General features: G+C 34.4%; 1 protein-coding gene and 1 long non-coding RNA gene across 2 annotated transcripts in view; one reads left to right on the top strand and one right to left on the bottom strand.

Annotated features, from left to right (window-relative positions):
• Positions 1-25,494, bottom strand: part of SEMA5A (semaphorin 5A) — a 657,936-nt gene that overhangs the window by 392,326 nt on the left and 240,116 nt on the right. Inside the window, exons 4-5 of the mRNA XM_007486811.3 lie at positions 25,093-25,192; positions 1,654-1,699 (exon numbers count right to left, since the gene is read on the bottom strand). Coding sequence (XP_007486873.1) covers positions 1,654-1,699; positions 25,093-25,192 — 146 coding nt within the window. The remainder of the gene's footprint in view (positions 1-1,653; positions 1,700-25,092; positions 25,193-25,494) is intronic.
• The window catches only part of LOC107651720 (uncharacterized), a 35,346-nt gene continuing 13,358 nt past the window's right edge, over positions 3,507-25,494 (top strand). The window contains exons 1-2 of the long non-coding RNA XR_008917797.1: positions 3,507-3,641; positions 4,043-4,121. This is a non-coding gene — a long non-coding RNA (uncharacterized LOC107651720). The remainder of the gene's footprint in view (positions 3,642-4,042; positions 4,122-25,494) is intronic.

The raw sequence follows: 25,494 nt of genomic DNA, 5'->3' as shown, positions 1-25,494 counted from the left end.
TAAAGAAAACAAAGAAATAAATACATTTTAATATGCATTCAACAGTTCTTTCTCTGGAGTTAGACAACATTTTTTTAAATGAGCCATTACTCTGCACAATGATCTGGTTCTGTTCACTTCACTTTACATCTGTTAATATGTCTTCCAGTATTTTTAATAATAGTCTATCACAATCATATACCACAACATGTTCAGCCATTTCTCATACAGTTTTCTAAGATGAAAAACTGCTGACAAGTTGTAGATCTGTATGAGTAAACAGTTACATTGTAAAAAAAATTCTCTTGAAATGAAATGGCCTGGAGCCCAAGGGATACAAATTATTATTCCTGAAATAAGAGTAAACAACCAGTAGGTGGACTGCAGAGAGTAACTTCCCAGATTTAAAAAAAAAGGCATGTACAATTCTTCAGAAAGCTTAAATAGAAACATTAAAATATTTTTCTTGAAAAACTTCCCATTGGTCTCCATGTTCATAAAAAATAGAAACTCCAGTGTTTCAGTTATCCTTCATACCCCACCCATTATTTTGAGGAAAAATTATCTAGGTCAAAGATGGAACAATTAGCTTATACATGAGAATTTATTTAAAATAAGTTTAGGAGGACCAACCATTCTGTTTAACACTATATTCACAACTTTAGAAATAGCTTTAAGAAATTCAGACCACAATCAGATGAATGTAAAGTTCTAAGTCATATTACAAGGGCTACGTGATTAATTTTAACATAGCACTGAGAATATTACAATTGGCTATTGTCTTTGTCTTGTGCTTTTTCTGTAGTTAGGAAAAAAAAGATTTATCAGAGCTTAAAATTATAAGATATTAGCTTCTGGTGCAATCAAAGAAGTCATCTCATCCACACTCGTGGGGGAAAAAAACTCAACTAATGAATGCATTGTACAGTTTAAGGTACCATACTTAGAAATCCATGAAAATAAATGATAGAATTAGAGCAAATCCTCAATTTAACAGGTTCATGTTTCTTCAAGAGCAAATGGAGAAATGAAATTCTTTCTAATTACTTCATAAAGACTTACTATCAGGTTTTTAAGCTCTAATAACTATAAGCAACTATTCATTATATTTAACATAGGAAGCAGAAAGTGAGCTGTATGTCCACCCTGAACTATTCCACCAACCTTTTCCTCTACCATTAATTTACAAGTATGGAATATTCATTTAGTTATCATTATCAAAAAAACCCAATCATGTTTCTTTTAACTTTCACAAGTTATGAAAATTTTCATACACACACACACAAAAAAAAAAAAAAACTGGACAAGATGTCTCCCTATCAAGAAAATAAATATCTAAAAGAAAACAGAAAACCCCAATCTCCCAGAAACTTGTTTGATAGCATTTACCTTTACCTTTCATTAGTGATAACAAAGATAAATCAAAGTCGTAGAAGCAAAGCAGTGACAGATCTGCCTGGCATAGGTCAAACACTAATCTAGAATTAAAACAGGTGCTGGGACTTAACAGCATAAGGGGCAGCTAAGAGAAGGGAAACAGCTGCCAAGCCCACTGTGGTTTGGAAACCTCTCTTTCCCTTGATTGATGACTTATATACATCTGTTTCCATCACATAAAGCAAAGGAGTTAATTGAGGTAGACAAGGCAGGAGATAAAAAATATGTTCCCCCTACCTGGATCAGCGACAAATCCTCAAGCTTCAACCTGAAGAGGTAATTTCTGCAAAATATGGAAAAGGACAAAGACAATTACAGCTTTTATTTTAATTGATCCATAAAATAAGACCTATCAAATCAGGGAGAGTAGTATATATCTTATCCTAATGCTAAAAATGTTCCATTTCAAACTTCACTTTCCTTGCAACAAATATTTCAAGAAAACAATTGATGCACAATTCATGTATTTCTCATCAGATGGCTACATTAGTGTTATGTAGAGTATTCAAAGGAAGCTGGGGTCTTATATTAAAAGTAGATATGATTTTAAAATTAAAAAGACTATATGATACTGTTCTATATGAAGCTAATCTTTGTTCTAAATGATTAATTCCTTTTGCCCTATTTATCCATTATTACTACTCAGAACTTCTGATTGTTGAAGTTCCACAATTTCCTGTGTTCTAAATAAAATGATATAACAGCTCATATTTTAATGAAGGAGATGACATGCAAAACAATTATGAACAGACAAAATACATATAGGGTAAAAAGTTGGTGATAATCTCAGAGGAAGGCATTACTATCATTGAAAGAATGGGGAAAGTCTTTAAAATTACACCACCTCTAACACAATCTGGTTCAATGTACATTTAATCGAACCTGGGCTTCTTGCTGCCTGAAAGAAATTAATATCATACTGCTTGATGGTGTCACCATTTAATTTATTTATTTATTCACATCGCCCCACAGAAATTTAGATTTCTCCTTTGGAAGAAAGAAAATTAGTCAACCCAGAATGTTGCACAGTGAATAGTAGCAACTTATTCTTATGCATTTTAAAAAATATTTACAAAATGTCCTCCTTACAACAACCTTGTGAGGTGGTTAGTATGGTACTATCATTTTCCAAATGAAGAAGCTAAAGCTCAATGGATATAACAAGCTTATATAAGGTTGTACAGCTTGCCACTGCCTATCATATTATATGTGCCATGTTATGGAGAATCCAATTCCATAGTTAAATTGGTGCGTTATTAAACACTGCTGTGATAGAGTTTGACTACAGAAGAACATGAAAATTTGGTGGGTCTATTCTATGTTAAATGTGTAAAAATGGGGAAAAATTACTTTTACTTTTGTACCATGAATAGCAATAACTATAGAAATGCTCTATGATCATAAACTGCTAAAGAACTAACAATATGCATTCATAAAGGGAATTTCCTCACAAGAAGTGCTCTATACTGATTAAATCATAAGTCAAAATGGGACAAATAATCATTCATATATATAGTACTAAAATCAAAGAACTTTCTCCCAAAGAACTTCCAAGAAATAAATAGTACAAATCCCATATTATCTTCATGTGGTAGATGAGGCAAGTGAGACTCACGAGAATTAAATATTTTGCATAGTACCTGTGAATAGTAGAAGCAGACTTCCATCTCTCCTCTCTCTCAATACTCCCTTATCCACCCAAGAAGGCAGATAATATGATATTGGTTGTACATATATTATTATATAATATATATGCATATTCATCATGTTGTGAAATAATACATATTGCTTGCATTAGAGAAAAATTCACAAAGGAAATAAGTTGAAAAATGGTATGTTTCAGTCAAAAATCAGACTTCACCTGTTTCATCTGTAATGGTGGATATACTATTTTTATGATGATTCCCTTAGAGTTATCCTGGATCCTTGCCTTCTTGAAAATATTATTAGAATTAATTAAGTCATAGAGCTAATGAGTACCAGTTGGAGTAATTGGGATCTTAGCAGCTAAGAACAGGGTAAAGAATAGTGAGTAAGGTTTCTTTAAGGCCAGACTTAAGGCCAGAATCTTGGGAAGGGTGCCTCTTGGAATTCTGGGTAGCAAGAGTTGGTTGGGGTTTTCCAACTGCCAGAGGCCTCCTGGAGGTTTTTTCCTATGAGGAAGTTGGTATTTCTGTTTCCTGGAACACTGAAAAAACCTAGTGGCAGGTGAAGGAAGAGAACAGGTTATAATTTCTGGAATAAATTTTTTGGGGAAATCAACAGTAAAGAGAAAGAGAGAGACTGTTTTCCCTTTGTGTACCTGCTGAGAGGGCCAAGCCATTTTGTGGCCTACTTAGGCCTGGAAGGGCTGGCAATGGGCAGAGATGTGAACTTTAGATTACTCCACCCTACTTATTCTAACAAAAACAGGAATGTCTACACCCATACTTAATGATTAAGTATTTTGGAGGATGGCCTATGACAGACATGTGCTATCAAATGACAAATCAGAAATAGCTGACAGACCCCTGGGATGTCCTAAGTCAAGCATAAGCTACCATTGGCACATGTGAGACACATGAAAGTGATGTAAAAATCATCTATATATTTCACATCACTTCTTCTCTCTGGTCTCTTTCGGCAGAGAGGTGGCTCTGGCAGCAGCTTGCTGAGCTTGCTGCAGAAGCAGCTTGGTGTGGAGGCAGCTATTGTCCAGGTTGGCGGTGAGTTTTCCTTGATACTATACTGGGAGAAGTTTAGTAGCCTAGTTCAGGTAAGGCATCTTCACTGAGCTCTCTTGGAATTTAGGCTGATTCTTTTCTCCTTTACCTTCCAAACACTATCCTCTTAGAAAAGCTTCTAATCTTCTTCAAAGACCTCCTTACAGAGGTCTTTGAACTCCCCCTGGCACAGGCCAGGCAGGAGACATCCTATATCCTCTTTATCTCTCTTCTCCTTAATTCCTTCCCTCTATATTAATTAAAATCACCATAAATTTCCAAACTGACGTGGGTATTTTATTTGGGATTTTCTCTGGTGACCAAATTAATTTACATTAGGTCACAACCCTAAAATTATCCTTACAGAGAGAGGTAATAACCGAACTGATTTAAAGCAGAAAGGATCTAAGGAGACGTATAATAAACTTACATATATAACTGAGTGGATTACAAATTAGCATAGATTTTTTAGTATAGATTTGGGGTTTTAGTGGTAGATTTAAGGAGATTGGCACAGATCTGGACTCCAGGCAGCAGAAACTTCGTGAGAGGTCCTAGTTTGGGAGTGGGATAAGGTAGAACCCCCATAGAGTTAGGCATACTATCATCAACTTTTTTACCTATCCTTAAACCTTTTAAATCTTATTAAATATAACTTTTGTTTTTATTTCAGTCTCCATAGAGTGTTACTGTCAACCATTTTTACTAGGGCTGTTACATCAACTGTAGTTGACAACCAACTGATTTAACAGCCACAAGAACCAAACCATAGAGAAGAAACAATATACCACTACCAAAATACTCCCAACAGTTTAGTTAAGTCCTTTATATATATATATATATATACATATATATATATATATATATATATATGTAATAACATATATATATGTAATAACATAATTTATATGTATAAATATATTTATAAATAGATAGTAACAACAATATAAATATATAAAGTAAAAATAGTAACAACAATAATTTATGATGATATATATAGATATAGATAGATAGATATATCATCATAAATTATTGTTGTTACTATCTACACCATTCTCTTGGTTCTGCTCTGCTCTATATCACTTCATACAAGTCTTTCCAGTTTTGTTTTGGTTTTTTGGTAGGGGATTGTTTTTCAGTTCTTACAGTCCAATAGTATTCCATTACAAACAAAACATATTTGGCCATTCTCCAATTCATGAACATCCCTTTCCAGCTTTTATCACCACAAAACAAGCTGCTACAAATGCTTTTGTACAGATAAGTACAAATACAGACCTAGTGGAAGTATTGCAGAATCACAAAGCTGACTTTCTATTATACCATGTAATTTAAGAAAGATAACTGTGTCATATAGGAGATATCAGATACTATGTATTTGATATTTTAAACTAGGCTTTGGACTGGATTTTACAGTTTTTCATTTTTCTTCTCTTTTAGTAGTGGATAACTTATCTTCATCATATTTGTTTTAGACTATAAATAAAACTGTTGGCATTCTGGGATATATCATGAGCAGGGTAAAGAAAGATTAGAGAAATCAGAAGGTCCTGGTGATTAGGAGAGAAAAATTGCTCTTAGATGAAAAACTGTCTGTGCACAATAAATTAAGTGGATAGTAATCTATACATAAATCATCAAGTATGAACTCACCTATGTGGCAACACTGTATTGGGATATTGACTGTAACCTGATTATAATATTTTCCTTCTCATGGAATCCTATTGATGAGGAGATTTTAACATTATAAGGACCAGGTGTATTAACTGATAGCATTTTCCCCCAAATTCTGTATAGAGATTTTAAATATAACCAGTATGATAAAGTTAGATCCATGTAGCTATTATGTTGCCTAAAATGGACTCACATCATTCTGCCATATGTCACAGACATTATTTTGCCCCATATATGTTCAGGTTTTCAATTCTGAAAAAGAAAAATTAGTGAAACCTCAATATTTCACACTAAGTAATAACAAGAACCCATTCCTTCTCTTCAATTCTGGGCTCCAGTCTTTGTTCTAATGTAGTATCTACTTTAGATAGCTTCGTTGGGCCAGCTTTATGGGAAGTTATTCCATTGTTCTAAAGTCTGGACAATAAGCAATCTTCACTTACTTGTTTTGTGCTTTCCCCCTTTATTGAACTATATTAGAATCCACTCTTTTGAGGGATATTGTACTTCGTTAATAGGCTTGAACTGCCCCCAGATGACATAATCAGTAGAATATATTATTCATGTAGGAACAATTTGAAGACCTTACTAATTATAATGAATCATTTTTTTTCTAGTTAGACAAAGAACATTCCCATGAAGATGGAAATATGTATTATCTGCCTTTGTCAGTCAATATTATGACCCAGTGACCTACTATAAGTTAGAATTTGTGCAAGCTTGCCTATTCTCTTCTCACATTTATTAATAACTCCATAAATACATATGAAAAATCTTAAGTTATTTTTAGTGATAAGAAAATAAGCACATGGGTCCTGGTTATTGATGTACTCTTGCTTAACTCTTTATTTTCAGTAATAAATTCATCCTTTTCTAATAACTGAGGTTCATCAGTATTTCCCAATCCCTCAGTTTAATTCAACAAGCATTTATTATGTAGTATGTGCCAGGCATTTTGATAAATACTAAGGTTATAAAATGATACAAAAACACAGCCCTCTGCCTCTAAGGAGATGGCATCTTAATGGGAGACATAACATGATGAGAATAACATATATACAAGATATAGATAAATAAGTAAATAGATAAATAGAAACATACATACATACATATAGACAGAAAGACAAATAATATAAAATGGAGATAATCTCAGAGGAAGATACTATCATTAAGAGGGAAGTGGAAAGGTCATAGTATCCTCAGAACAGCACCACCCCTAATACAAATTGCATCCATTTGCACTTGGTTTAGCCACATTGATCCTGCAAGGTTTTTTCTTTATTTTTATAGGGCCATTTATACTTTCTCCTATTGTAGACTGTGTTCCCAGAGTCCAAAGTTGGTGACTTCATTATCATTGATGGAGAGAATCATTTATTATAACAAACTTAGTGGATATTTTTTTTTCCTTTCTCATGTTTGGCATCTTTCCATTTTGTACTTAATTTATTTTTGGATAATTTTTCTTAATTTAATCTCAGGCTTTGCCACCATCATTACTGGTATGATTCAGCAAATGATTTTCTTTAAATTCTAAACTAGTTTTGTTCTTAGTTGTCACTTCTTTCCAAGTAGCAAGAAGTGCAAATAAAGATATATTTTCTGGCTGAGGTTTCCAGGCACTTTGAGCTTCTGCTGTATTGATTGCTTTACAATAGTTAAGACTTCCCGAAGAGGTGGTGACAGTACTCCCTGATGTCTATTCCTCTATCCATTTCCAGTTTTCAATAGCAAAGGTTATTTAAACAGGTTGCTTGGAAGCAGTTTTAATTTATTTTCACTTAATTAAACAAAGAGTTGAGTACAATTAATATTTTGTGGTGTCCCTTATGCTTATTCTGAAAAGCAAAATGACCCATTATGAAAAGAATGGGAATCGAAGTCAGGATTCAACTTCTGCCTCTGATATGTACTATCTTTGTAACTTGGGTCAAGTCACTTTACCTTTAAGTGTCCTAAGACTATTAATTACAGTAGTTCCAACCTATAATCATAGAGGAAGTTCTTTGCTGAGAACTTTCTATGTCGATGAAATCACAGGTCCAGTTCCTATCCTTTATGGCTTATGATATTTTTCTATATTGTTTCAAACAGCACATGGTTTTTCTTTCTAAAACACATTTGTTCCTTGCTATTGACTCAATGAAATTCAATCCAATGAGAATATGAGGCACTACAGGAGGCACAGTCTCTGACTTGAAGAAATTTAATAGAAATTTGGTTATTATTAATGGATGAGGGGAGAAGAATTGGAAAATGTACTAAATTTGAAATCCCAGTACCTAGATTTGAATATCATCTCTGCCACTACAGATATATGACTCTGGCAAATCACTTAACTTTCCAGACCTTAGATTTTTCTATTTTTTAAAATGAGGGTGGTAGAATAGATGACTTCCAGGCCAATTCTACCTCAAAATTAAAGATCTTGTAATTCTGATGCTTTTTCGTGCAGGAAAACCATATTCTGTTTAGTGGTATGTGATATGGGTATAAAAATTAGAAACAAAATCCACTATGCTTATTACATGAAAAACAGACTGAATTTTTAAACTTTGTATTCAGAGTATACTTTTTATTATCTCAACCTTACCAATTTTTCATAGTTATGCCCTACTATTGCACTATAAAAATTCCACTCAAAACAAATAGGTTTATTTATCTGTATCAAAACATGCTATCTGTGCTATTGTCTCCATTTCCTTGCGCACCTGAAACCCTCTGCCAAGAATATCCTCCACTGATCTGGATCTTTTCCTTTCTTCAAAACTCAATCTAGGTCCTATTTCTTCTATGAAGCCATCTCCAATGCCATCTTCTGTGTCCTCTCTTTCCTTTCAGACATTGTAGTATTTAATGCCTATCCTACTAAATTAACACTCTGCCTTTGTTTACCTTATATAATTGTTCTTTTTAAATATGTCTTGTCCTAATTATCTTCAAAGGCTTAGACAGACATTTATCCCTAGTCCACAACATATGACCATATTAATTTAATGATAATTGTATCCTATGTGCAAGATACTTTGTTAAGTTCTGAGGAATTTACAAGTATAAAAAAGAATGGGTTCCTGTCTTCAAGAAAGCTACAATGTAGACAACATAATTAGATTTGTATACAGACAAATGCAGCACTTATTAAAAAATGAGATGTCCAAATGAGAAGCCTCAATGAACAAACCTTTATTAAGGATGCCTTGAGTTCTCTGCCTCATTGCCTTGGTTTACTCAAAGTGCTTTGCTTATAAACTAAATCAAATCAATCAAGTACTTACTAAGGACCTATGACGTGACAAACAAACTACACTACAAGTAGAAAGTAAGCATTTTTAGCTACTTTCCCAAATTAATTAGAAAGTATATTACTACAGTTGAGAAAATTGAGTCCAATAGAGGTTATTGTTTCCTGGAAAGATATTAAATTATAAGAATGATAAGGTTGGTTAAAATTGAGCATGGACTATTACTGTGAAATCTTCTTTCAGAAACAGAAGAAATTTTGTTGGCTACCATTGGAGTTCCCTTTAATCATTCCTACCAGGGATGAAGTTTCACATTGCGTTCAGTAGCCTAATGAATTTTTGAGAGAATAATGAGTTACCTGCATGAAAAATAATAAGAACTAGATTTGTTATAAAAGCGTTTCAGACTTCTATACCAGTACAGAGAAGATGCATGATTTGTTCAAAAAGTAAAAAAAAAAAACTGAAGAAGAGTGAGTTTATTTTCATTCAGTCGAGCATTATGTGGGAGGCAAGATTTCCAGTGCAAACATTTATTCAAAAGTCAAAGCAAGTACCAGTCTCTGTGGGGAAGAATGCAGCAATACCAGGGAGACCAATACTCAGAAAAAGACTGCTTTCTTTTGAAAATGACCCACTGACTAGCACCTACAGGGAAACAAAGAGCATTAGTATGCATGCTAGGTCAGGGGTAGTTAGCCTATAGCCCTAGTGACCTGCATGACAGCTAAGACAAGTTCCAGAAGCACTCTCTGCAATTTTGACTTCTGGAACTAGAAGCACACAAAGAAGAATCAGTATCATTCCAACTTTCCTAATTTCAGCTAGAAATTATGCCAATCTCTCTACTTTAGGAAGGAAATAAAATGAATAATGGTATAGTTCAATTTGTATTCAGATCTCAACAGTTCCTTCTATTGGGGGTAGATAGTTATTTTTTAGTCATAAGTATATTGGTGTCTTGGATCCTTGATTTGCTGATAATAGTTAAATCATTCACAGTTTATCATTATACATTATTGCTGTTACTGTGTTCAGTGTTCTGGTTCTGCTTACTTCATTTTATATCACTTCATATAAGTCTTTCCATTTTTGGAGGGTTTTTTGTGATCATAGAATTATTTTTCTCACTACAGTCTCACCCTATAGATCCTTATGCTCTTTCTGAACTCAAGAAGCTAAATAATCACTAAGATTTTTCCTTTCGCCAGTTTCTTTCTAAAGTTTCTCCCTTAGTAATTACATTCATTGCTACTGCTTCTACTATCATTTCCTAAATGACTCCATTTTTCAAAATCTCCAGACCTGGACTTTTTCTTGAACTCCAAAACCTAACTCTAATTGCCTATAGGATATTTTTCAAAATGTTTGAAACTAATTATTATATTTAATCTATATCTGCCCACCCAAAGCCTATGTATCTCTTTATAACTTACCTATTTATTTTTTTAGGAGAATCATTTTCCCAGATGGAGGAAATCACCTGTGATCTTCCAAGTTAGCAATAGCCTTTTTCCTAACTAGACTCTATATAGTACTTTTTCCTTTTATGTATTTACTTTATACTTTAAACAGTCACTTGTACAATTATTATGTCTCTCTATTAGGTTTTAAACTACATAGAGAAAAGGACCATGTCTTGTCTAATCTCTATTTTTTCTTCTAGGCCAATCATAGTACAATGAATGCCAAAAATGATTAATAAATGTTTGCTGCTTGAATCATAAATACACAATTTCATATAGTTTTTAAATGGTAGTAGTGGGACTAAAAGTTAAGATTCCTGCCTCCTAGACCACAGATCACTCTATTCCACCATACTGCCTTCCAAAATTATTAGTATTTTTTTATTCTTAAATGTCACCCGAGCCTGGCTTCAAATCCTATACCAGATAAATACTTACCTTTGCAACAACAGGCAAGTCACTTACTTGCCTGGTGTCCCCTGGGAGTTCTTTAAGACTACAAAGGCAAAGAAAAATTCCCAAAAGGCACCACTAGAAGTACTTTCCACACACTAATAAAATCACAGGTCCAAACAAACAAACAAAAAAAAGACTTTCTTACTATGTATAGTCATTTTATTTTTGATATGTTTCAATTCTTTTCAATTTTAGTTGCTTTTATATGTATCTCTTAATCATTTAATGTCTGTTAGGCATTAAATTGTTAATTCCAAAAGTTCTAGGCATTGCCTATTTTAAGTTGATTAAATTATCCAATCCAGTTAGGTGAGGTGTAAATATAGGTATCTAATGTATTTGGCATGGTGATTACATCTTAAACTATAATCATTCTATACTTTTCTATATTCAAGTTTCAACCAAATACCAGGTAACATTTTACTTTGGGAATTTTTAACCTACCTTGTAACAAGAGAGTCCTGAAATCCCATTAGACAATTTGATCCATCACAGTTTAAGTCTATGACCCATAGAAGTTAAAGGTTATAAAAAGAAAGAAACCTGTCTAACAGGAATAAAAAATTGATATTCCCAGATGTTGGGTCACTCATACAAACTAAAGTAAGATCTATGGTCCTTCTGAAAGAGGCAGGTCTCCAGAGGAATACAAAAGAGGCAACCACTTTATCTTTCAATTGTGAAAAGCAGAGAAGAGGAAAAACAATATATTTGAGGTACCCTGGAGAGGCCAAGGACCTTTCCCAGCATGAGAAAATAATTCCATTGGATCAAATCCAACTGAGGATTCGAACTGTACAACTCATTGAGGGCTGGTCTACTCTCAAATAATACAGCTCTTTTGAAGAGATAAAAGTACTTAAATATTTTCATTGATCTTCATAGCACCCTAAGTTATAAATAGACAGTAATAATGTACATCACCACTTTTCATAGAGAAAAAAGCCTTAGCAATAGTAAGTTAAGGAATTGGGTCAGTTTCTTTGTCCCAAATACTCAGAGAACTCAAAGTTCTTCAATTCCCCAAATTTCTCCTCTATATATGAGAGGTTCAGAGATGAGATTTTATAGAACTAAGGACAGATACATTTTATAGCTATAAGAAGAAAAGCATGTAAGTTTAAAGCTTTGGTGGGAAATGATTTGTGATGAAACTAATCAACTATCTCAAATCAAAATGTCATATAACAAGCTCAGATATATAATAATCAGAATGTATTTTTAAAATTAAAAACTATCTCATGCATTTGGATGCAGTAGGCTGGGACACAAGCCACAAAAAAAAAACATCATTACTAAGACTGGAAATGTTCGATGTTCTTATGATTCTCTTTAACTCTCTGAGTGGTTTTTCATCCATTTTACTTTCTAGTTTACTGATTTGAGAAAGTTAATCCATCCACTATTATACCATCACTTTACCCACAATAAACTATTAGTAGAAAATTACTACATAACATGTTATTTTATGTTATTAGGTTATCAATAAAATTTTCAATAGATAAAGTTAATTTATGTCTTATTTTCAAGGAATGGAAAAATCTGAATTAGAGAAAGTAGGGAATTAAGGATCTTAAGAGTTTTAACTAACCAATTCACTTCATGCCAAGGACTTTGAAGAGTTTAGTTATAAGTTCAATCCATTAATTTTAAATGGAGAAAAACATTTTTAAAAGTAGGATTTTCATAGAAAAACAGAAATTAATTCTAAGATCCATGTGTATATACATAAAATATGCCAAATACAAAAAAATCTTCACATACATTTGTGATTAGGCTATCTTTTTTGTCTGTTTCTAACTGAGATGAAGCAGTAAGAAAAAAGCCTATGGGGATTTTTCCAGAAGGAAAAAATATAGTCCTCCAAATCTACGAAAAATCTAAAAATATTTTACCAAATAACATTGTAAACAATGACTATTGAAGCTTTTAATATGCTTTTTTAATTATGAAAAAGCTCAGTAATTAATCAAATTAAATATCCCATATATATGTGGAATTAAATTAGAAAATAAATTATGACAGTCTTTTATCATAAAATATAATAAAAGCTAACTGAAAGACATCACCATACTAAAGTGCAAATCGTGGTATGCTTCATGATTGACTTTCCTCTCCTTGGCTATCTTCCTTCTTAATAGTTCCTTCCAAGTGCATTTGGTGTAAGTAGGAACTTCTATTCTAGGAGGTTATGGGCTAAGAGCAAATGGGCATTATATAATACTAAAAATTAAGAAACATTACTTTTTATTAGTAGTCAGAATTTAGAACAATAGTGAAACTTCACATGTTTCTTTAAAAAAAAGTGGCAGTTAGGAGGTAGCTAGGTGGGTCAGTAGATAAAAAGTCAGGCCTATAGCTGGGAAGTCCTGAGTTCAAATCTAGTCTCAAGGCATTTCCTAACAGTGATCATGGGGAAGTCACTTAATCCCCATTGCAGCTCTTACTTCTCTTCTTAGAGTACTCATTCAAAGATGCAAGGTAAAGCTTTTAAAAATGGCAATTATTTTAATTACATTTTCCTAGATTCATATTGAGAGTGTTTTTTCATAAAAGATAAAAAGCAAAATTTTGATATTTGAGTAATTTAAAAAGTTGCCAATGTTTTCATTAAATATTAAACCAGATACCAATTGTCCCCAAACTCTTGAACCTCATGATTCTTTAAAATATCCTGATTTTGTATGGCTTGTAGAGAAATCAAAGAGCATCTTCTGAGAAATTCTTCATGGCTGTGCTCTTAGAAGAATGAACTCCATTTCATTCTTCCAATATTAGTTCTTTCAGACTAAATCAGTTTTATGAAGGAGATACATATTCAAACTAATACCATCAGTCAAATATTATTATTTGTTAGAATAAAGATTTAAAACTCAGAGAAATTTATTTGTTTTAAATTAATTGCTATGTTTTTTTCAATATAAAATATACCTGTAAAGTAGAAAATATTTAAAATGATAGCCTTCCTATCTACTTCACAGGCTTATTAGGTAAGTTTTGAAATATGGGCACATATGCACTTATGAACATTTACATACTAGTATATTTGTAGGTATGGGTACATACACAAGAATAGTTATAGGACTTCTGATTTCATTGATACAGAGAATTCCGAGGTGAGGAAACTTCCTCTACCAATAAACATCAGCACCCATTCTGCAACCTAGAATACTGGCGAGCTGATTAAAACACTGAGAGATTGAGTAAATTGCCCAAGGTCACAAAATCATGAGGATATAAATTCAAGATTTTTTTTTACTCTACTGCTGACCCTCTTTATCAACTAGACTGGACTGCCACTGAGATAAGTAAAATATATTGTATTTTTCCTATTTTACAGAAGAGAATATTAGCACTTTGGCGCCAGAGGGAAAAGTGAAGATTATCTAGTCTTAGAGAGAAAATGGTCCTCAACTAACTCATCATCTGGATAGTTTTTCCAGTATAAATACTCCTGAATTATGGCAAAACACCTCAGGTTAAGAAGTATCTCTCTTCTTTGGTGAAGCTCCTTCTTTCTACCTACATTTCCAATACATGCCCCCAAGATTTTATTAGCAAGGCCTGCATAAAAGTGCTGGCTTTGGAATCAGGAAGATCTTAGTTCAATTCCTGCCTCAAAATTTGCCAGCATAGGTAATTCATTTAACCTTCTACAAAGGAGAGTAATAATAGCAATAAATATAATAATTATATTTATTATATATAACTAATAATAAATAGTAATAACATAATAAAAATAAAAAATATATACAGTACTTTATAAATCGCAAAACACTCTATAATGGTAGTACTGTGACAATGAAATCACTTTAAAAGATTGATGTATATTAATTTAAGGTCGCCAAGGAATTCAGCTATGTAATTCCTAAATGAAAACTCAAGTCAGCAGTCAACCTTTTATGGAGTTTAATTACAAACAGGAGGAAGAAAGGTATTAGAGATAGAGAGAGAGAGGGAGAGAGAAAGGGGAGAGAAGGGAATAGGGCTTAAATACCCCTTCTGTTTAGGCTGGGCCAAAAGGCCCAAGCCCTTAGATAGCTGAGGCAAAGAAAAGAGATCAGTCACTATCACTCACGTGACCAAAATGGAGAAAACAGTCTCAGGGGCCTCCACCTCCAGCTTCCTTCAGAGCCAGCCTTCTCAGAGCACCACCTCTCAGAGCAAAACCTCTCCAACCAACCCCTTGGTACTCAGACCCCTCTATCTTTAAGGAAACCATCCAAGTTCCCTCCCCTCAGTTCTCACATCTACCAATCACTGTCCATGTCTGCCCTGTGCCAATGGTGGCTCTACCTTAACCCAGGACCACCCAGAGGTCTGTGGCTTTGCACATGTCTGTTGAAGGTCATAGTCTCAAATAATTAAATCTTGATCCTTTGCTACAGCCCTTCCTAAATCCTGTTACCCTGAGTAGGGTGGAGATTGGAATAATTAAATTTTGATCTATGCTGCAGCCCTTCCTAAATCCTGTTACCCTGAGTAGGGTGGAGATTGGAATAATTAAATTTTGATCTATGCTGCAGCCCTTTCCATTGTTCAGCAAAAGGTTTCTGTCCTAAAGTAATCTTAAGAAGGGAGGAGGAGGAACCTCCCTTGCCAATGGGGTTCACATTCCAATGGTGAAATTTCCAACATTCACAAGTCTAAGAAATTTTAAGTTTTACAGTACCAGGCCTATAGTAGACACTTGATAAATGTTAGTTGCCTGACAGACCTTTTCCATACTAAGAAAGGAAGGGACTTGGTGGGAGAAGAGAAAGAATTTCTTCTTCAGAGTTTATAGTCTGCAGTATGGGATATGCATTACTCAGCATCTGCCAATTATCATGCTTGATTGGAATCCTAACCCATGTTTTTACCATGACTGGATCTGCTGGTACATCTTCTCCCATAATGACATACATGTCTTCTCACAGCTTCCTCTTCTCCAGTTCTATGTAGCTTTGATGCATCTCATTGGAAATTGAGTTTCTTTTCCTGGTTCCACACAGGTTCACACTGATAGAACTGTGTTTTTAAAGGGCTACTCAGCAATGACTCCCTATTTGTCCAATGATGTTGCTCCTTTCTGACAGGTAGTCCTATGTCCAGAAAAGTATCATCAAGGGTTAACATCCTGTCACATCTGAAATTATACTCTTTGTCTATATCCACTGAGATGGTGGGAGGCGGAAAAATCAATCTCATCTAACTTATGCCCTCTCCTTACATAAATGTTTGCTATATCAAGCAAATCAACTAGAGTCCTTTTTGTCAGAATCTGAGTCTGAAAATTCATCTAGTTTTACATATATATAGGCTCACTATACCTTGAGAGCCTTCTAAATTTACAGTTACACAATCTTAATAAGCAGAAGTCATTTTATAGAATGGACATCTTAGTGCTTTCAGAGTTCTTCCCCCACCCCCTGCAAAGGTAATAAAGAAAACCATTCTAGCAATGGATGCAAGAGTGGTACATAAGTATTCAATGTGGTATAAGACACATCAAAGAAACTGATTTGACATATTAGAAAACATGCCCCAAAACTGTTCTCTGAATCAGAGAAAGAGAGAGAGAAGAGACAGATAGACAGACAGAGATCAATAGTGTTGTTGGGTTTTTTTTTTTTCCACCTAGTGGATCCCTGCAATGTTAAGGCATCAAAAACAAGGATCTCAGATAGAAAATCTCTTCAGTGAGTATCAACAAACAAGTACAAGTCCCAAATACATCCTCCTCAACAAATCCTCCACAATGTAGCATCCCATCTGACCTACTCTTCTAACTTCTTTCTACTCATCTACTCATACTAGCCGATTGGATCCCCCAGAGAATAGCTGCTACATAGTTGATTCTAGCCTGTCTGCTGTTGGTTCAGGTTGCCAGAAATTACCCTCAGGATTATTATATACAATAACTTTTGGCTGTACAAATGGCTTCATCTTTATGCAGTTAGCAGATCCATTGGCTATTTGATTTGTTCCTTTCTTTTCTCCCAGTTATTAAAACTGATTCTTCATCTTTATAAAAAATTAAGTAAAATATTCATATACTCTTTAAAATATGCTTTCATGTTACTTTCCTGGGGTGTACTAAATCTGTTTTTATATTATTCCACTGTTGAACAATTTTTCCTGTCATATATGTGGGGAAAGTATATGACTGAAATTTGCCTATTTAACTTTTAGAGAACCAGACTCTAATATGGTAGAAATGTTATCTAATTTGAAATGCATTTATCCATCCATTATAATTAGGAAGAAAGTAACTGATCTATAGATCCATCTCTTAGAGAGATGGTATAGACCCTAGCTTCTTGGAACAACAAAGGTAATTCTCATTTTTTTAATACTATAGACTCTCAAAAGCTTTGTATCTAAACAGTGACCCACATGCATAAGGACAGATAAGATTCAGTAAAACTCAGTAGATAGAAGACCATTCTTGAAGTCAAACTTTTATATATACTAACTCTATCACCCTGATATATCAATTAACTTCTAAATACCCTAGTTAATTTATTAAGTCTGTAAATTACATAGCCAACACCAATCTTCAATAATAGAGGGAAATTTTCTCAAAAGAAGTTCTCTATAAATATGGAATCCCAAGTCTACCCCAATTATATATATATAAATATATATAATTGGGGTAGACTTGGTATATATATATATATATAGACAGACATTTGAGAGTGTGGAGGTTGGGGTGGTCTTAGATTTTCATCACTGTGGGGAACTCTGACTGTGGAAACTATCTCTACTAACAGAGGGGGCAAATCATCTATAACTTATTCTTAGGAAGGGGCCTGGGTCCCTCAGAAAAGTAACCCACTCATTGCTGCACAAAGTATATGGCAGGTTAATAAATGCTTGTTGAAGAATTTGAAGAATTATTAGAAAATCAGAATGTGTCACAGGTAAGACATCCCTCTATCCATCCCATCACACTTTCTCCAAAGGACCTAAGTCAAAGAAAATATTGCAAATACTTAAAAAATAGGGACACAAAATCTTGCTGCAGAAGGGTTTAAGAATGAAAAACATTTCAAAAATCTATCAAAATAGTTAGCTCTCTATCCATCATATTGTGTTGCCTTTCCATATATAAATCAATCCTTTTTCTGTCTATGTGTGCCTTTGTGTATCTAAATGTCCATGTGTACCTGTCTCTGTATGTCTACTTTCATCTCTCTGTCTCTGTCTCTTCTTCTTTCTCTTACACACACACACACTTCAAAAGATGTCTACAAGAGCAAAGTTGTACAGATATTCATTTTATCATGAGGAAAACTCTTGCCTATATCCTTCCACAAAGCATTCACAAGGAGTTCACCAGTATGTTAGGGACAATTCTCTAAATTTCTTAACTCTTTTGGAACTGTATAGTTATACCATCTAGTCATAGTAATCTGTTAGGAACTATGCACTGGTTATCCACATGACTAGACCATTTCCTTTCTTTCTTAAATCCTTATCTTCCATCTTAGAATCAATACTATACATTGGCTCCAAGGCAAAAGAGTTGTAAGGGCCAGTCAATGGGACTTAAATGACTTGCCCAAGGTCATAAATTTAGGAAGTGTCTGAGGTCAAATTGGACCATCTCCTTTTAAAAATGATTTTGTTACTCTCAGTTTTGTATTACTATCTCTTCTTTACATAAATTATTGTTAAATAAGACAGAATTTTTAAAAATCTTGCTAAAATTGAAATCTATTACCATTTACCCTATTAAAAATTCACTTCTCTATTACTCACTATCTCCTACTAAAACATATATGCTTTATTAGTCAAATACCTGTGGCAGTTTATATGATAATACTCTATGCCCTTCATTTTGGTCTCTATCACTAATGAAGTTGTATAGAGTTCTGCTAAATAACAGGGGTGTATGGAGTGTTTAGGGAGGGGTAGTATCTCTGGTATGGAGGGCTTGTCATGCCCTCCTAGGGCAGGTCTCCAGCCTCTGACCCCCACCTGACATCCAGCTCTCACTTGTGGCTCCTAATAGCTGCTAGCATGCGGCAGCGGCTACACCCCGGGCAACGGCTTCGACAGACCGGCTAAACCTTGTGAGGGTAGCCATCTGGTCATCATGGACCCCTGGTGAACCAGGGCTTTGCTCACCCAGCATGTGAAGACTGCTTCGGCTGAACAGATGGAAAAAACCAATAAGAAGGTTCAACGGCTAAGAGGGCGACGCAGCAAAGCACTGTGGAGTGCTTAGGACTTGTTGGAGCACAAAGGACCACAGGGCCATCCAATGCAGCTGAGGAAGTTTCCAGGTGTTACGACCTTTCAGGCCACTGGACCCAGGCTTCCAATACCAAAAGAGTGGGACTGTCTCTGTGCATTGACTTTTCCACTTAAATCTCCTTCACGCACAAAGACAATCATTCTCAGTTACCGAGAGACCACTACCAAATAACAGAACCAAGGGGAAGTATCACACATAATATGATCAAGATCTAGAAAGAAGATTCAAGCACCAAAAAGTTGGGGTGGGAAACGGGAAAATTGCATTCATAGAAATAGGTGCACTTTCAAAAATGTTTTTAAAATGATAAACTTTTTTTAGGTATAATGGAACTAAAGATCAATAAATAACGTCCTACTATATGCCATATGACTGGTCTAGATGGCTTTAAAATTCTTGATAAGGAACAATTTTTCATTTCTACTGTCTAGCATTAGATACTAAAAGTAATACTTAAGCAGTTTTATACAAGTATATCTAACTTGTGTATGTTTTGCCAACTGCTCAATTACTATATTTCATGGACACCAAGCATTTATTGGTATGAAAGCAAAACTAAATTTATCTATTTGTCAATTTTAGTGACCACTTTACTTCAGCACTAAGTTTATCCTGGGATTATTTCCTCTATGTTCTGTGGTTTGTCTCTTTCAGCAATCATGAAATGACCAAAGCATAAAGACAATGAAAATAAAACAAAACTCTCTTCGGGCATCTGAAGATATGTTTATTGTAAATGCCCCCCTTAAATGAATAAAGTAATCCTTTTTAAGTATAACTGTTGGCCCTATGGTATTAATGACATTAATAATGATTAACTCCAAAATTCAAATCTGGGAATTAATAATGGGAATTCTACTTCAGAAATAGCACTGAAAAAAATTCCCTTCTTTCTTAGGGGTACAAGATTTTCTCTTTAAATTATGTCAAAATTTCTCAAGGTATATTTCAAACAATGCTGAATACAGGTAACAGTAATAATTTGTGCAAAACTGTGCCAGTTAATATTTCATTCGTCATAGGACACAGTTCTCTGTCTAGCATATCCTTTCCCTTCCGACAAATTGGCTAATGCCAAAAAGAAATTCAATTTAAAATAAAGCACTTTATTATTCTTTATTAGTGTCATAGCTTATACATTAAACCATCTATGGTTTGGTAATGAAGCTGATTTGTAGCACTTGGGAATCTTACCAATCAATTCCTAAAATAAAATACCAGAGCACAAAAAGAACTCCATAGAAAAGATGTTTTAAATGTTTAAAAATGGGAAAAAATGTGTCATAGGTACAGCCAATATACCTAAAACTTGAGTTTGACAAAATATATAACAAAATTTATCATCTTAAAACTCTAACATAAATAAATATTCACAATAATGCTTCTTTATACTTTTGAAAAGACTTTAAGAAATATCCACCCGCCTCAAAATTAATGAAATGGCAAATACAGAATCTCTCAAGAAAAATACCAACACCCCAAAAGACCCATAACCTATCCTTTGCTCTTGTTTAACTCTCCATTAGGTTTTGTTCATTCAAAACATTTTAAGAATCATATCATACAGGAAACTATTATACACAGTGTTTAATGGTTATTGTGCTAAGTGCTGCAAAACAGAGACCAGAGGAGGAATGTTGCTATCATTTGGGGATCAGGAAAGTTTACTGGAAGCAGTGGCATTAAAATTGTTTTGAACAGATGATTCAAAATCCAATAGACAAATAGGAAAAAAGTGGACATTATAAGAAAAGGAAACATAGGAACTGAAAGCACAGAGGTTGGAGAGAATAGTGCATATTTTGATAGGAAGAATCTATTTTGTTTCCAACATGTGCTCATTCTCTCTCCCTCTCCCTCTTCCTCTCCCTCTTCCTCTCCCTCTCCCTCTCCCTCTCTCTCTCTCTCTCTCTCTCTCTCTCTCTCTCTCTCTCTCTCTCTCTCTCTGTCTCTGTCTCTCTCTCTTTCTGTCTCTCTGTCTCTGTCTCTGTCTCTCTCTCTCTCAATCTTCCTCTCCTTCCCTCCCTCCCTATCCATTTTAAGTAAGTTGCAACTCTTCAAGCTTCTACCTTGTAATTTCCAAGAAGGAGGGGGAAGAATGGATCTCAAGGCTAAGTTAGTAGCTTATTCGGTGTAATATTTCTTTCCTTGAATGCAGGTGACTGAATAGTGAACCAGGATGACCTTTGCCTTTGAGCTTGGGGACAACCTCAGGAGACTGAAAGTTCTTAAGGTCCCTGGTCAGTTGTAGCTGCCTTGTGATATGTAGATGCTTGCTGCTCAGGAGAAGTAATTCCCACCAACTGACAAACAATCCTTGATTGCAAGGCAGATCAGAAGTTCTGCACCTTGACTGAGTGTCTTAGTAGATCTGAGGGAAATTTGAAATGCCTGTTTAGTAGTCCAACCAAGCCCTTCATTTTTAAAATGATCAGTCTCCAAGAAAGATACAGGAGAAATGATTGGGATTTTTTTGCATCATGTTTTAAGTAATCATAAGAGGCTTTAATTAGTTGTATCTTACTTTAAGTATTCCCCAGTGTACACTTAAGAATCTCTTGTTTTTAAAGCATTTCTCTGTGATAGAAGAATCAGCACTTGTCTAATGATCAATCTACTTTCAACATTGAGTATCTTTGTAGAAAATATCCTATAAATTCCATTTGTAAGACTCTAGACCTAAGAGCTTTAAGTTTTAAGGAAATTTCCATAGAACTCCAGGAAAGGAGAGTAATGACCCAGAAGTTTATTCTTCTATATGGGTTTAGGTTTCTCACAGACAAGAACCTCATCCACTAGACCCCAGAGTTAGAGGAAGAAAGCATTCCCTATATCTCTGGATTTTATAGGGATTAATATATTAACATATTAATTAAATCTGGTGTTTAGTACAAACCAATAAACATTTATAATTACATATAATGTGGCAGGAACTCTGTGTGCTAAGTTCTGTGTGTGTTTATGTGGACACCTACAAATGTACTTGTTTCCCCCATTAGAATGTATGTATGCATTTATGTACACTTGCCTCTGCATTAGAATGTAAGCTTCTTGAGAGCCCAGAATGTTGACTTTTTCTATCAGTATCCCTAGTGTCTCATAAAGTGCCTGGAACATAGTAGGCACTTTATATAAAAGTCATTAATGAAGTGGTACTAAAGCTCTAACTATACCAGACTAAAGGGTGATTCATCTCCAACACTGGAGACCCAGAAGCTATTAGTAAGGTCAAGGGGCTGCTTCAATGCAGTCTGTCAGAATTCTCAGTATAAATCTCTTAACCTTTTCAGAGTCATCATAAATAGGGCTAATTAAAGGGTCATGGAAATCTGAAATAAGATGTAATCATTACTACTGAGTCATGGATGAATTGTCCATCTGCACTGGCACAGGTGTTATCACTCTAGGATTTCCACAGCTCAATTACAGAGCCAGATGAGATACCACCCCACCAAAGAAATCACTATTTTCGGTCACCATAGAATTCTTAAAGAATTTCCTACACAAACATACTGAGAGCTAATAAACAAACAACAAGTAAAATTGCTTTATCTATGTGATATTAATACAGGAAATGTCAAAATCCAAATGTAAATATACCTCATTGTTGAATTAACCTATGAATGTTGAAAACGTGAGGTATAAATATAAGTGCATTATTACTACCATAATATCATTCCCATAATTCTTCCACTTGTTTCTGTGGTTTTACTGCTAAAATTCTAGTGAGAAGTGACAAGATGTGCTTGTTATTATTGCTTTGGGAGCACAAAACCCCATCAGTATCGTACTAAGTAGTATATTTTCCAAGTAAGTCTCATTGCTAAGTATTAACACTCCCTAAGACACTGATAATTATATAAATTCAACATGACTACACCTGAAAATACTATAGGTAAGGTGATTGCTAGTACAGAGGGATACTTATACCCTATATATTCAAATAAGCATTAACATGATCTTGCTTTCATTTTTCATTATCCTCAATATAATTGTTCCCTCAAGAATAAAAGGTTACAAAAGAACCTGCAATGAAAGGTGCTTTTTCCCATTCTTTCACAACCTTAAGCCATTTACAGGTGCCTAAGCATGTGTGTTAATAACACTGAAATTCAGGTAGAAGGACAGAAAAGAGGAAATTATCTTAGAATCAATACTCATTCCAAACCACTAGTCAGGCAAGTTGTATCATCACGTAAACTTGCTCAAGACCACACTCAGTTCTCTCTACCTCCCTCCAATCCTCACATTCTATGAAGCCTGGCATATACTCCCTCTAAATTTGTGCCTCATCTTACCCTTCTTTTCCTTAAAGACCCAGCCCAGATGCAATCTCTTCTATGTGGATGGAACCTCTTTGCTGATCCATGCCCCTCCTCACTCTGTGCAACCTGAATGTGAATTTTTTTCTCTTCAGATTCCTCATGTTTATCTTCATTTTTATCTGAATAGCTTCATCTGAATCTCTTATTTACAGTTATCATATTCTTACTCTCATGACCCATCTTTATCTAATTTTTTTATTCTTCCTATTTGTTTGTGAGAGTTCTATGGGGAGATGTCTGAATATTAGCCATCTCTGTGGCCCCAATGCCAAATACAGCTGCTTTTTATATTGTTCAGATATTTTTCAGTTGTGTCTGAGTCTTTATGACCCCTTGTGGGATTTTCTTGGCAAAGATACTGGAGTTGTATGATGTTTTCTTCTCCAGCTCATCTGACATTTGAGAAAACGTAAGGAAATAGTGTTAAATGACTTGCCCAGAGTCACAAGGTTAATAAGTATTTGAGGCCAGTTTCAAATGAACAAAAATGAGCTTCCAAACTCCAGATTTGGTCTTCTATCCACTCTTGCACTAAGCTTCCTGTTTTTTACGTAGCAAATAACGTGTTTGAATGGAACTGAGATTCATTTAAGAGGGACTAAGAACTAGAAAAAAAAAGAAAAAAACTTAAACCACATATCCTTGGAGAGGTAGGCCAGAAGCAGAATCCTTGATACATGAAAAGAAGGACTTGACTTTATGTCTTTAAATATTTACATCTCTATGAGAGGATAAATATAGCATTCTAATTTTACTGATGAGAAAACAGGGGCAAAAACAAACCATAAAGCAACTTGCTCAAGGTTAGATACTTCCAAATATAGCAAGCATTTACATAATACTTTAAGGGATAAAAGTCATTTTCTCTACATCACTTCACTGGTACAACCCAATTGGAAATAGTTAAGAGATAAAATATCGCAGTCTTGAACTAAATTTTCTACACTATTTTTCATTGTTGTTGAATGGATAATGAATAATTAGTACTTGGTCCATACTTTCTATCTATGTTTATCTATGTTTATCTAAGTATAGGCTTAAAATATTAATATGGAAATCAGTCTTGATCAATGGCACAGGTAAAAAAAACCCAGTAGAATTGCGCATTGGCTATGGGAGGGGTGGGAGGAGGGATGAGAAAGAACATGAATCATCGAACCATGGAAAATATTCTAAATTAATTAATTAAATAAAAAATTTTAAGACTACAAAAAATAAAAAAAAAAACCTGCAGGCTTACACTATTTTTACTTTAGCTTATTTGGCTTTTTATTTTAGGGTTTTGGTTTTATATGATTATTCCCTTACAAAAATGAGCAATATGGAAATATGTTTTCCATGATGATATCTGTATAGCCCTGATCAGACTGCTTGGCATCTCTGGTAGAGGGGAGGGAAGGAAAGGGAGGGAGGGAGAAAACTTGGATCATATAACTTCAGAAAACTTATGTGGAATATTATTTTTGTATGTAATTGGTAAAACAAAATATTATTTATTAACTTTTAAATTAATATTAAAGTTTATGTTTAAACAAACAGAAGATGACAAAGTATAACATTTCTCACCTGGCTCCTACAACAAGTTCTTTCTGTCCTGGATCAAATGTTAGCTGAGAGAAGTCCACAGCATTCTTCGCTCTGAACTCATGTAACCAGGGGACAATTTCTAAAGGAAAGGAAGAACAAAAATCATCAAAGGTGTTGTAGATCAGGTGGCAAATATTACATTTCCTATATAATTTGAAGGTTCCCTGATGTAATCATTTAGGAGCCAAAAGAGTTTTCACGAGCATGTCATATAATCTGTACTGTGGACCTGTAAAACAAAGAGGGCAGCCACCCAATAAATAGCAGGCTGAAGCATCCATGCTTCATTATGATTTACAAGCCAGATGTATATTTTTCTTTAGGTCCTGGACTGTGCAGAAAATAACCCAATACACACATGATTCATTAAAAGATGACTGA

The sequence above is a fragment of the Monodelphis domestica genome, chromosome 3, assembly GCF_027887165.1.
Source record: "Monodelphis domestica isolate mMonDom1 chromosome 3, mMonDom1.pri, whole genome shotgun sequence".
Taxonomy (NCBI): domain Eukaryota; kingdom Metazoa; phylum Chordata; class Mammalia; order Didelphimorphia; family Didelphidae; genus Monodelphis; species Monodelphis domestica.
This window is presented reverse-complemented; position numbering and strand designations above follow the sequence as displayed.